Below are 14,490 nucleotides of genomic sequence, written 5' to 3'. Positions count from 1 at the left end.
GACTCAAGTCGAAGCCGTGCTCATTGGCTACGACTTATGCGACAAACATCTTGATGGTACCGTTCCAGCACCACCCATCACCATAACCATAGACAAAGACACCACCGTTCCAAACCCTGCTTATCAAACTTGGTTTCGCCAAGATAAGCTAATTTTTGGTGCCCTCATCGGTACCCTATCCTCTAATCTCTTTCCTCTTGTTTCTCAAGCTAAAACTTGTCACGAATTATGGGATATACTAGCTAAAACCTATGACAATCAAACACAAACCCGAGCCTCACCAGCAGCCTACAATCCTAAGAAAAGAGTGAGCATCTTATTTTACTTCATGTGAATTTTATATACACTCGTGTATTCTAGCATCTGATTCGAATAATCCACTCTAGATTTAGGTTTTAATTGATTCTATATCATAGAATGTTGGAATAATTCACTCTAGATTTAGGTTTTTATTGATTTTATATTGTAGCCTTATAGGTTAGAAAATATTAAAATGTGAATATGTGACAACGGACTATCTTTGTTGATTTGATGATTTGTATGTTAGAAAATATAGTATTTTGTGGGAAAGTTATCTTTTTGAATGGATCTTAATTGTTTATTTTGTTAACAGAGACTAAACAATGTTAGTGAAGACAACCAAATGATAATGATTGAGAAAGTGGATCGAATAAGCAAATTACCAGATGACATCTTGGTTCACTTGTTATCTTTTGTAGATATAAAAACAGCAGGAAGAAGTAGCCTTCTTTCAAAAAGGTGGAGGTTTGTTTGGACGCACCTAACTGATTTAAATTTCGACCCTGATTTATTCTTGTCGAACAGAACAGAGATTAATAATCATATAGACAGATATATTACATGGGTTAATAAGGTTGTTGCCAGGAATTGTGCCTCGAATCTCAACACCTTCAGAATAAAGTTTCCCCTCTATGATGCATATGTTGATCAAATTGATGATTGGTTAAAATTTGCCTTGAACAAAAAGGTTTGCGACTTAGAGTTAAACTTATCAGATCTTTATGGCAATAATCATTATGGAACTAAATACGTAGTTCGTCGGGATTTTCGCCCAGTTTATAATGATAGTCTTACTGCCCTCAGATCGCTTCACTTGCAAGCATTAGTTGTGGATAGACCCACGCTTGAAAATGTTCTAGCCTATTGTCTCAACCTTGAGCGCCTCACATTGAGGTCATGCTCGTTTTACTCCAAAATATCTGTTTTTACTCCTCTTCACAATAGTCCTGGAAATCAAAGACTTGTAATTTCCTCCCTCAAGTTGAAACACTTGGAGTTACATTATTGCAAACCCATTAAATCTTTGGAAATACTTGCTCCGAAACTTACTAGTTTTATATTTTTCCCGGGATGGAAGAACATTGAAGTGGAGTATACTAGTGTTCCATCACTTGTTAATGTCACCTTTGGAGTTTCATATTGCAATCACCTTCTGCAATATTTGCATCTTTTATCAAAAGTATCAAATCAACTCCAGATACTCTCAATTCATTGGAATCGGGTTAGTTGCGTCTTTTACGTACTTTTATTATTACATCCTTCTTTTATTATTGCAACAATTGAACTTGACCATCTTTTGTGTTCTTCTTCTAATTTTGTTTACACAGAAAATATCTTGTATTACTCCAGGTGCATATTCAGATTCCTCTGCTGAAGTCAACTTTCTCGGTTTGACCTCTTTCATTGAGGCATGCCCCTTGTTGCATACCTTCAAGTTGGAGGTACGTTTTTGGTGACGACTACTGTAGAATTCTCATATGATCTCGTGGATGGTGCACACTTTTTATTTAAATTCCTTTATTGTACTTACAAATTTAAGCTGGTTTTGCAGTTGTGGCCTTCTAGACGACAAGCAGTGCCAATGGCAGCTCAGAGGGATGTTCCGATTAATCATGCAATGCAACAACATCATCAACTTAAGGTGTTAGAGCTTGTTGGATTCGATGGAAGTGCATCTCTTGCTGACCTTGCATTTTGTCTTACCGAAAATGCGCCCATGCTTAACAAGATTATCTGTGATCCTCATTGTCCTCAGTCAAGGGCGAATGTACATAAATGGTATGACATTGAATACAGTGATAGAATACCTTATGCGAGAGGACTAGCAGAGCTGCTTGCCAAGCAAATTCGAGGAGACGTCGATGTGGTGATTCTATGAGTGATCAATTTAAGAATTGTTTTTGTTATACTTTAGTTTTTTGCTTTTATTTATTAGACTTGTAACCGATATTCAATAATATAACAAGCAAGATTCAGTTAAGATTGTGACTTTTTATTTATTTATTTTTAGCTAAGTTGATCACCTTGGTTGCTATTATGTGGACGCGGTAGATACCAACAAACATGCAAATTAACAAGCTACAGACTACTAACAAGACAAAAGCATGCAAGACTACTCTGTATTTTCACTAGATATATGGTAAGACAAGTAGAAACAAAAGGTTGACTGATCTTACATGATTAAAACCTTAAACCTCAATTAACACATAGCTTGCCTTAAGATCTCAATGAACAATTCTTAATCTAGAGTCTTCATGAAGATAAAGTAGACCACATGCAATATTAATCCCCTTGATTATCTCAAAGCGCTTTGTCCAATCCAAAATGAAGTTGCTTGTTTCATCTGCAAATATATCACAACTTTAAGAGTGTAAGCTGTTCTAAATATTGTGTTACCAATGATGGGTGCAGTAAATTAAAGTGATGATTTCATATACAGAAGCATCAAAAACACAGTTTTTAGTGAACAAAGTTAACTATTCAATATGTAGATAAAAAAACTTTCAATGGAAGTGACAAAATAAGCATTGATGTGAAATCTAGAGAAATTCAAACCAAATATGAAGCGGCCCAAGCTTTTATTGGTAATGTATTCATGGATTAATATCCTTTCTTCTGCTTCAACACAACATCTGATAAGTTTCACAAGATTGCTATGCTGAAAGCCTTTTCACTACTATCTCTTCTCCAGTATCCAACAATCCCTGGGAAGTATTTGTTGAAATAATAAATAGAGATGATAGAAGGGAAAGAATAATAAAAGTTGTATTCAATCCATTTAAAATTGTATTACATTGCAACATAAATATAGTGCAAAATATAACTAAAAACAAGGAACATAATCCCATGATCATTAATCATGCTAACATTAACCCCCACTAAACTAACCCACTCCACTACTATTATGATTCCACTAACATTAGGAGTTAACTAACCACTAACAATTTGAAGCAAATATTCCAACAGTATTTCACAAAACAATAAAAAATTGTACAACAAATTTAAAGTAAAACCTATCTGAGCATGGAGATTTTATTCTCTTAAATACTAAGGCGGTTCACTGAACAGAACAACAAATTGATGTTGCCCAACTCGATTCCTAATAGTATTGGACTCTCCGATATTATTTACATGTATTTACTTATCTGGGACAGTGTCTTTTTAGACAATCAAGTAATAAAGCAGATAAGTGAATTTGATACCTTTTAAACAGACCCAAAGCCTCCTTCTCCAAGCTTGTTGCTGTGTGAAACGAATTGGTAGCTTGCTCTATCACACCGAAGGCAAATATTGACAACTCAGACTCCTTTACAGCTTTCTTGTTCACTTTCCCTTGTCTCAATGTTTCCTGTGATCAACAGATACAAACCCGATAAAAAGAAAGAAGGATTACGAGATTGACCAAGGTACAAATTTTTTTTTCGCTCTGTGGAATCTGCATATACCTAAGGATAGACTTAGAATGTTACTCCGTATATTGCTAATTATGCTACAAAATAAAATGTCAATTAAAACCACAATATGTTGAACATTCAAACCTCAGTTGAGATTTTATACTGACTTCTTTTCCTCTCCTTCCTTTTCTGCCACTGAACAAAGATAATAAGGCCACATGTAAGCAAGACAGCTGATAAACAGGAACCAACAGCTTTTAATGGGAGCCTGTCCATTTGTGCAGGTCTATTCAGAAATGACAACATAGATCCTTTATAAACTCTGAGCATACAAGAAAATATATATACTCTGAGCATACAAGGAATTATATACAGAATCAGGAACATAGGGAAAGATGGTTTATTTTTGAGTTCAGAAGATTAAACAAGTTTATGAAACAGCAACAGTAATAACTTCTCACTTGAATTGGAGGGCAACCTTACATAAAGGTCTTGTCCAAAGCCAGTGACAATTCTCAATTAAAGTATCAAACCAAAACAAGCAACCAATTCTTTGAACAACACTTAAATTTGCATAAGCTATACAGGAGCTGTTCTGCAAGCATTTTTGTTTGCATTCATCCAGGTTCATGGTTGTATTATACCAGGAAAATCTCGTGTCAGGCAATTGGACATAGGGATACTTCATGACCTCAATGTTAATGCTGCAGTTTAATAGACCATTATGAACACACCCATCTGACCTAATCCCATTGTTCCAATCTTTGGGTTATCAAACCCTTCCAGACACTAACAGTGAAGATCGAGGAGTAGCAAGGTTACTTATATCAAATAAGCCACAAGCTGCATAATTGTCACAACTATCATTTGGCTTTGTAAATACTACGTGTATCATTATTCCAATTAAGATGTTGAATGATGCATTAATATTCATAGTCCTTGTTTGGATGTCAGACACCTCATAGGTATAATTTATCTCCTTGTTATTGAAAACAAAACTGGGCAAAGAATTAGCTGGTAATATAGGGATCCCAGAGAACCAAAACCCATTCCATGGGACATCCTGAAACAGCTCAACAGAACCATCTCTAAAAACAAACGTCTGTGGGATCCTCACTACTTTTCAATGATGTCAGAAATCGATCAAACCTGGTAACACATTCCTTCACAACTTCATTCCAGGCAGCATGGTATCACTAGGATAGTCAAAACTTTGTCAAGATATTATCAGGGTTGGGGTTGTCATCATCTTGGTCTCTTACAACAAGGTTTCCATCATCCAAAATCTGCACAGTTGGATTCTTTGCTGATCTTGTTTTATTGGTAGACCACAAGACTCTTCCTGAACCATTGAAAAGTTTGAGAACACAGTTGTTGGTAACCTGAAGGACACCAGAAAAATCAAGAATGGGAGTTTCTTGGTTGGCAACCCACAAACTTACGAGCTTGGGATTTCCTTGAACCAAATCCCGACACATATCCTTCCATTAGTGCCTGGGAAGGATCTCAGCTCAAAATCTCCACCAGCATAAACTAAAGTCTCCGGAAACTTATCTCAAATGGATTGACCTAGAGTGACTGTATCGATAGCTATGTAAGTAAAGATCAGAGACAAATATGACCATAAAAGAGCTATACCATACGAAGTTCTCATCTTGCTTTCAGAAGAAAATTGAATGATCAATGTGCAAGTAAAGCTAACCCAATCTAACAAGAAATCCAATTCATTTTCAATACTTTTTCCCACTTAACTTACAACATTCTACTCATTCACTCAACCAGTATTTTATTCCTTTCTTATTCTTACAACACCCCATTCAACTTTTTTTTTTTTTTTTTTTTTTTATTTCTTATTTATTTTCTTACAACATTCCTTATTTCCCACATTCTCTCATATTTTTTAATCTTTTCTCATTGGGTGTGAAAAGCTCAAATGTAACCACTATAATGAAACTGAGGGAGTAAAAATTTGCCACCATTTTAGGGCAATTTGCATTCACAAAACTACAAAGCTTCATAGTGGCTGCATATTCAAATTAAATAGTTTTGGCAGAAGTTAGGCTAAAACCATGCCAATGCATCTTGGTCATCACATCTAATAACTATAGCAATGGTCAAGTAATTGTTGTTTAAACTCTTCCCCTAAAAAAAAAAAGGAATTATTGTTCAAACTCATTTCCCAAATTTCCTAAAGATGGCATGAGGGTTGCTCATCCTCAATAAGAAGAGGGCTTCAAAGCTGTAAACCTGTAATCACAACTTCACCAAGAGCAACAGAGATAGGAAAGAAGGATAATTTTCTGATGACGTGATGGTATAATGCAAACATACCACCAAAACCTGGGGATAGCCTAAACCCTAAGCAATAAGCGCATGACCTTGGTCGGCAATTTTAAGACAGGAGATTAATCTTACATGTCCAAACAGGCTGTGATGGTGATCTGGATGGTTGAATCCTCTGTTCTTCTTGCCACATACAATCTCAAGCACTATTACTCCAGAGCTGAAGACATCAGATTTAATTTCACTGAAAATAGGCCATCAATTGTATATTCAGGAGGCATGTAGCCGCTGCAACAAAACAATAAACGTTAGCATAATGTTCCCGAAATGAGAGGGTAACTGGGTAAGTACAAAATGAGAAGAGAATATTACTATGTCCCAACCACCCTCTTTGTCCGCGCCTCATCTTCACTTCCAATAAACTTCTTTCCATGCCAAAGTCAGATATTTTGGGTTCGTCTCATCATCAAGTAAAATGTTTTGTTTCTGATGCTAATTTCTTTGCGAAACAATGGTGGCAATAGTGAGGAGCTGGTAGTTTTAGAGATTCTGCTGGTAAGGATAAACCAATAGTGGCAGCAAGGAGATTTATGGCTGCAATTCATAACAGGAAAGAGGCTAAAGGTGAACTGATCTATGTAAAGGCATATGGACAATAAAAACAAGGCAAAGGTAAATATAGTTACACTGATGTGTGCGCTTCCTCTTATGCACTCTGGTAGACAGTTTCCTAAGTCACTGCAGTCCAATTAAGGTATCAGGTTACCGTGCAGTGTACAACATTTAAGCAGTACAGAACTACTATACCTGACCAAATTGCGCACAGGTTCTTCTCCAAGCGCATGGCTCCCCTCCTGCCTATTCGTGTTCTAGAATTGCGAGGCATTTGAGCTTAACAAATGCACACAACAAAATCAGTTTTTATCAATTTTCCTACGTCTGTCTAGATTCAAACAATACAGAAGACAAACACAACATAAGTTCGCATTCATACAGGCAACAAAATCATGCTTGTACAGAAATGGAACATTATACATTATCCATTGGTACTGCCTACCCAAGTGCACGCATCTTCAATGAAAAAAAAAACAGTTTATAAAAGGGCACATATTCAGAGCATACACAGGAATGACAGCCCCATATTTAAAAACAGCAACTGAATTACTACTGCAACAGTTAAGCAATTAAAGCATAGAGATTCACAACCTCAAAAGATAATTAAAATGCAAGAGTGCCACATAAACAAACCAGCAGTAATCATGTACAGCTTTTTTTTTTGAAAGGGCAAGGCTCAGCGAGCCCAGTAATCATGTACAGCTGAACATTGGTCATTATATAATGGAATTAAACTCCAGTACAAAATATGGTTCAACTTCTTTTCAATGCTATTACATACACTACATAAGGCAACACAAATGAAAAAGAAGCTGAGAAATGGTTTCCTAACCAATAAAAGGCACTAAGCATGGCTAAACTGGATTCTAGGAAATCTATTAGCACCTAGATATAAGCATTAAAAACACAAAAGGTCAACAGCTACAACCTCAAAAGCAAATTCTGCAGACTACGCATGCCTTGTACGCTTGACAACAATGTCCAGCTCTAGGAGACCAGCAACTAAAGGTCGCTTAGCTATTGCACCAGAAGATGCTGCTCGTGCAGGTGAAACACTGCGCCTTCGCCACATTTTCCGAGGAGGAGTGCGTACAGGTGACTCTGGATACTGGATACTTCACAGTCCTAGAGGGTGATAGCTTTCTATCAGCCGAACACTGTTGAGGTTCAGATGCATGCTTCTCCTTTGCAAGGCAAGATTTCAGGGCTAGGTATTCTCCTCCTAAAAAAGCACATTCTAAACTAACTGGTGCCGCTTCACCATAGTTAACATCGACAATTTCAAGTCTGTGCTTACTAACCAAATAGTAGAGCATCCCTTTCTTTGCAGCCTGCTGAGCAGCAGCTTCACTGTCAGGATTTGGTTCACTGAAAATACATTCAAGGCCATATGGCATATCGCCACAATCAATGGTGACCCACCCAATAAAACCATGCCCTTCAATCGAGACAGTCTCAACTGGTGTAATAAACGCACCTGTTTTGCGGGCTACAACATCCTAGAAGGCCACACAATCAACTGAAACATGAGGCTTAACAGTTGAGGATTTCTTATCAGCATCCCCTTGCACAACAGGCCTACTGCACCCCTTTTTTCACAGAGGAGGGCAGCACACTTATGTTTGATCAGTATGCCACAGAAATGCAACATTTTTACCCTTTCAGATGTAAAATCAGAGACGCGTATTTTGAATCAGATAGTGAGCTTCTGCTCAGCCTTTTGCGCTGCTCTTTCACAAGACTCCTCGATTGTAGCTCTTCTCCACCAACGAAATAAATGCAACCAGATCCTGTTCCTAAACGAACACGCACATACGCACTGTTCTGACCGACATGCCTAAGACCATAAACAGGTCTTGGAAACTGGAGGTAGTCAGTTATCCACTCCAAAAGCGGTTGAAAAGGAATGGTTATCATTTTCGATTCACAAGCCATGACCTGTAACTTTATAGAGTCACAACGAAACAATTGTACACACAAGGCTTACCAAAGCTAAAGGTAAACATCCAGCGATACAATAGAGAGAAACACAATCCCATAAAGAACATCAGCAAAGCTCCATCTCCATGCATCCAAAAATATCAGGTAAATACATTTGTGAGCTAACATGGACTAAGCCGTCTTAAAAAACTCGTATGTGCATGCAATTGCATGCTCACAGGCTCACAGCAATACATACCTCAAATGTAAGCAATTTAGCAAAGAGGGAAAAAATAGAAGACAAAAATAAGCTGAACTCCTAGAAACTAATAGGATTGCAAGCAAATACATAACAAAATCAGAACTACTACAGCATAAGAAATCCAAGTTCCATACAAAGAGCAACGGACAACAAAAAAGATTCATATATAGGAATCAAGATAAAAATTAACTAACAGATATATAACAAGTACAAGAATCAGAACAGGCAACCAAACAGAACTAGCACACAGGAAAAAATTAATTAAGTCTTTTTTCACACAGAAAGCAAGAATAAGCACCTTAAGCATTCTCGACGAAACAGCAAGAACACAGTGAGGGCCAAAAGCAGCAGCAAAGCAACCTGAGCAAAATTAAAAGGCACCCTGAGCAGTTGAGCGCAGCAACCAAAATACTACTAATACGACCACACAGACCCCATAGCTCCTTAAAAATACATTAAATAATACGATAACAACATGGCCGAAAACACTCGTTAGGTTTAAAACCGAAAAATACTAACTTCATCAACAACAACATAATAGGTTTTTTTTTTAAGTAACATTCTGAACAACACTCAGAGTTTTTTCACACAACAACATATCTTATCATTTTATTTACACACACAACAGCACATCTTTTCCATTTCTTCAGAACAGCTACATATAGCAAGCAAGGTAACTTGCACAATGCAGGGAACAATATTTAGAAAAGAAGATCCCGAGTCTGGAAACCCGACCACCGAGCAATCTAATGTAAAGAAACTGAAACCACGCATCTTTTTATGCATAAACAACCTTTAAAACCACATCTCAAAACTAAAGCAATAAATTAGGTAAACATTTTAGATGGTACTGCAATCTAGGCCAGCTGGATAATTAGTACAGGAAAATTTCATGTTCAAATCACAATTAACACAGATCAAAACACAACCAAGAAATGAAGCAAACATAAGCATAGCACTCCTAACTGATCCAGCTGAATATAGTACCTAATATAGGCAAATTTCATATTGATACAAGTCTTCTTCAAGTCTAAATATTCTTAGGTAAAAGTCCAGATAATTAAAAGGAAAACCCATTCGGTTTAGGTCAGGTCAGTCGCGTATGATTTTTGACACCTCTAGTCGAATATATATGTATCATGCACATATGAAGATCCATAATTTTGACTAGGGTGAGCAAAAAAATTAGGGCACCCAAAACCGAAACCAGAATCCGTTAGGAAACTGCAGGTTTTGGAACCTTAATCCGTACTAAAGGTACTGGTTCCGGTAGTAAAATGGAAAATTTGACACTAATAATAAAATAGCTAATCAGAATTTTAATTAAATCAAATAAAATATCATGATGACATCATTTATAGTTTTGGAGGGAAAATTTTTAATGACAACCTGACATGTGTCTAGTTTTAGAAAAGGATGATGTAAGCGGTTGCTACTTTAGTATTAGTTATAGATACGATTGAAATACACTTCTAACATTTAGGGTCAATTCAGTGTAGTTAAATTTAGCTAATCCCGACCCTAAGGGCTAAAATGACCCTATAACCTTATTTGAATATTTTTTGACACATAAACCAATAAAAAAGTTAAATCGACAGCAATTTACAATTTATAAGAACTTTTGGGCTGCAATTTGCAATTTTTTTTAAATATGCAATTTGCAAATTGCTAATTGCTAATTTTAAATGGCTGCAATTTGCAAATTATCCTAATATTAATGAAAACTAAAATGCAAAACAGGTAATTTGGCAGATCATCAACGCATTATGAATCCTGCCCCTCTGCTTTAGAGATTAAAGCAGATCTTCACAGTTGTTGGTCCAAAGCACCAATAATAGTCCAAGATACTGCAGTAAAAGAATATAGCTCAACAGTTTTCTGATGACATTATTGACATTACTCAAAATATAGACGCTTCTAGACCCATTATAAGCTGCTGATTCTTAATGGTGTCCGAAACAAAGAGCACACTTTTCTGAGGGAAAAAAGGGACCTTAGAAGTAATAACACTTATTCAAGACAAGACACACATTTATACAGTCGATTCTCCAAAACTATCCCATTTTAGAGTAGCACAAGTACAGTATACAAAATCCGTTAAGCATAAAGCTGATGCAACTAAAATTTATATACAGCAGAATTTTAATATTTTATAAATGCAATCTAATTACGTTGTTCATATATATTTATCAACAAAAAAAAAAAAAAAAAATCAAAAAAGCATAAATGGAGCAACCCAGCTAGCTCAACCTCTGGCTTTAAGTTCTGCAAGTCTCCTAGATAAGTCATTCTCGTCAACTGTCTCATCTGTTTTTGTTGGAACAGGATGGGCAGCAGGTTGTGGAAGACCAACTGATACTTCCAAACCATAATCATCAGCCACTTGCTGCATCAAACTGTTGACGTCTGTTTCAGGAGTGGAAAGAGAAGTTGATCCAGCCATAGAACTCTCCATAAACTCTGCTTGAACCTCCATATTGACAAATTGCTTCTCAAATTGATCCATTGTTTCTGACATCTTTTGCAAGTTGCCTGTATATTCGGAGATAAAATCAGAACATGTGAAGAGGAAAGAAAGTAAGATGTGTATAATACAAAACAATATCCAAAGAACAGGGAAAAAGGGGAGGTGTTTTAGGGTCACAGAATTAGGAAATCTAAAAAGAAGAAATGAGAGTCATATTAAGAAAACTCAAGCACTAATGAAAGAATTTTTTCGTTTTCCAAAATTTTCCACATTATGTAAGATATAAAAACCATTTAAAACAAAAAAAAGTGAATAAACACCCCCCCCCCCCCCCCTACCATGCTAGTTTACAAGCCAGAAACAATTAGTTCACCTAATATTTTCATTACAAGAGAGAATCTAAAATACTTAGACAATATAAACTGACAAAAGGTAATGCTTTTATCCTAGTTTAATCACAAAAGATATAACAGCCAATAAATGCACAAAAAGGTGGGCAAAGCCTGCATGATTTCTTAATATACGCAAGTAGCTTGACAAATCTCATTGTATCACTTAGCCAAAGCCTCAAGTAGCTGCTAGGACGTAAGAAAACAAATTTTACTCAAGATATATCTCTGAGATTTATATTGCTATCGACTAAATACATGTCATACTACTCCAATATAATGTTTTCTGACAGAAGCAGAGGACAGGAGAAATAGAGAACCGCTTAAGTAATATACGGAGTAATAAGTAACTCAAACTCATGAGCATGAAAAACTTAAAAAACCAAGCTAGCTCCTGATGTATAATGTTGAAGAGGACTTCAATTGAATGCCAAAACTCAATATTTTTTATAGCAAAACCAAAGGATAAATAGCCGAGAGATACAACATAAAACTTTAACACTTGTTGCTATATATAATAGCACCTGCTACTTTACACACCAATCAACTCCTAGGCTAATCTGGCTTGGTTGCAAAAAGTAGGAGGCTTGACTAAGATAGCAACAAATATACAGAGATATTTAATGGTTGGAGCATTACATTACATATTCTCAAAATATGATACTCTGACTATTTAAAAGCGTCAGGATACTACGAAGAATTGTGAATCTGACCCTTGAAGTTGACAATTTAGAAGCAATATACTAGATAACAAGATTGTCAAAATCCTATAATTTACACTACCTAACACAATTGTTAGAAAGTAATTCATCCATGTTACCATTTTCTATTAACTAAATTTGGAGAATAAAAGCGAATTCCAGGAGAAACAAGATTCCTACAAGTCTAAGTCCTCTACAGAATCCCCAAATACACTAATATTCACACTGAACGATGTTTCAAAGCTAAATCGCAATCCCAACACTTTAATTCTGAATATATAACTTGGAATTTCACAAAGTTGGCAACTGTCTCCAAATCCTATTATCAGTGAAATTCGACAACACGAACTTCATACCAATGCTTCCAATTGAATAAAACGAGTTACACAATTACCACAAAAATCGAAGCATTCCCACAAGTTTACTAGACTTAATACTCTGTTTCCACACTATCTGTAAACAAGGTTTCAAACAATATTATTATTTTCTCTTATATCGATATGAGTATATGACTTATACCATCTAATGAGTACATCATACGACTTTATAAATCCTAAACCCGGCAGTAATAGGCTAATAGCAAACCGGCTCTTAACAGGAATATCCATCTCACAATAGCTACAAACTAATTAACAATATGAGCGTATATGTAAATATATCATAATTCATTCACAATTATGTTTTCAGAAGCCGGAATTATTGTAGCTGATCAATCATCCCATGAATTCAATCCCAAATCAATTTCAAAATTCAAAATTCATTCAAAAGATCAAAATCAAAGGATAAAAAAAAAACAAGGAGAAAATGAAATTACCAGTAGTAAGGGAAGAATTGAGGGATTTAACAATGGAACCCATAGATTTGGAAACAGTTTGCATCTTAGCCTGAGTATCAAGGCGCGCAACAACCGCATCAAGTCGAGAAGAAAGACGAAGGTAATTCATCTGTTCATTGCGCTTACGAATTGCGTTTTCTGCGCAAATTCTTGCACCATCAGTGTTACCCTTTTCCATGGCTTTTTTGATCTTGAGTTTTTGAGCTTTCTCTTCTTTTTCGCACTTTTTGGCCTGCCTGAGAAGGGATTTTGAGGTGAATTTCAAATCCATGATTTGATTCATCAGTTTCTCTGTGCTTCCTCCCATGGCGGATAATTGATTGAAGAAATTGATGATTTTAGGGTTTTTATTAGGGTTTGAGGAGAGAAATTGGGGATTTTACGCGGAAATTGAGTATCAGGGGTTTGGGGAGGAAGGTGACTTGAGAATTTCGTGTACTCGTATGAGATTTTCTTAATTAGGAAGTAAAAAAGAATTGTTTTTGTTTTTTTGAGGACAAGTAAAAAAGAATTGTTAAATGTGAAATTACTTTTGGTTATAAACTCATGCCCCGTTTTCTTCACCTTAATTTTGCTGAAGTGAAATTATTTTAACTTAGCTGAAATTATTTTTGCTAATCTTAAATTATTTTTACTACTCATATTAAATTATTTTTACTGAACTTAAATTAATTTATTGAACTGAAATTATTTTTGCTGTACTGAAATTATTTTTATTGATTTTCTATTATAATTCTTCTTTAAGAAAACTGAAATTTACTGAAGTGAAACTATTTTTACTGAAATGAACTTATTTTTTTTTAACTGAAACTATTTTTACCTAATATTATTTTTTTAAGGTGAATTGAACATGGTCTTAGTTGACACGTTTTGTCGTTTTTCAAGTCACGTTTGTGCACAAAGTCAATCAAGGTATGTATATGAATAGTGTTAAATCAAAACTTGTCAACTAATAAAAAAACGGAGGTAATAATACTACTACGTATAAGTCTTGTATAAAGTGGTTTTATGCTGATTTTATTATAAGACGAAGTGCCTTTAACAATATGCTTTGTATTTCAGAAGATCATGGGATACAAATAATGATTTATTTAGAAAATATTGACTTTGACCACCACAAAAACATGACATTGTTTGTTACCACCAAACTTGTAAAATTTTTATAACCGAGTGATATAAACTGAAACTGAATTTTTCTCTCAATCCCAAAATCTTCTGAAATCCGAAAGGAATTTTTAAGCACTAGATATCCTTACTCGATTATTCCCCTTTCTTTATTTTACTTGTTTAGCGTACTTTTCCTAATCCAAGAAGGAAAACCTT

At 35.5% G+C, this 14,490-nt stretch overlaps 2 protein-coding genes across 2 annotated transcripts; both read right to left on the bottom strand.

Moving 5' to 3' along the window:
- Positions 1–2,525: 2,525 nt before the first annotated feature.
- Positions 2,526–5,173, bottom strand: LOC145619840 (G-type lectin S-receptor-like serine/threonine-protein kinase At4g27290). Its single transcript, XM_081674533.1, has 6 exons — positions 4,908–5,173; positions 4,490–4,783; positions 4,157–4,399; positions 3,840–4,044; positions 3,517–3,649; positions 2,526–2,644 (listed from the first exon to the last, which is right to left on the bottom strand). The coding sequence occupies exons 1-6, from the start codon at positions 5,171–5,173 to the stop codon at positions 2,526–2,528; spliced, it is 1,260 nt and encodes a 419-aa protein (XP_081530659.1).
- A 5,646-nt stretch (positions 5,174–10,819) lies between these two features.
- On the bottom strand, positions 10,820–13,606 carry LOC145620578 (ESCRT-related protein CHMP1B-like). The gene is made up of 2 exons (XM_081675272.1): positions 13,147–13,606; positions 10,820–11,307 (listed from the first exon to the last, which is right to left on the bottom strand). The coding sequence occupies exons 1-2, from the start codon at positions 13,472–13,474 to the stop codon at positions 11,021–11,023; spliced, it is 615 nt and encodes a 204-aa protein (XP_081531398.1). The 5' UTR covers positions 13,475–13,606; the 3' UTR covers positions 10,820–11,020.
- Between the last annotated feature and the right edge of the window lie 884 nt (positions 13,607–14,490).

This window comes from Chenopodium album, chromosome 27, assembly GCF_948465745.1.
Source record: "Chenopodium album chromosome 27, dcCheAlbu1.1, whole genome shotgun sequence".
Classification (NCBI taxonomy): Eukaryota; Viridiplantae; Streptophyta; class Magnoliopsida; order Caryophyllales; family Amaranthaceae; genus Chenopodium; species Chenopodium album.
This window is presented reverse-complemented; position numbering and strand designations above follow the sequence as displayed.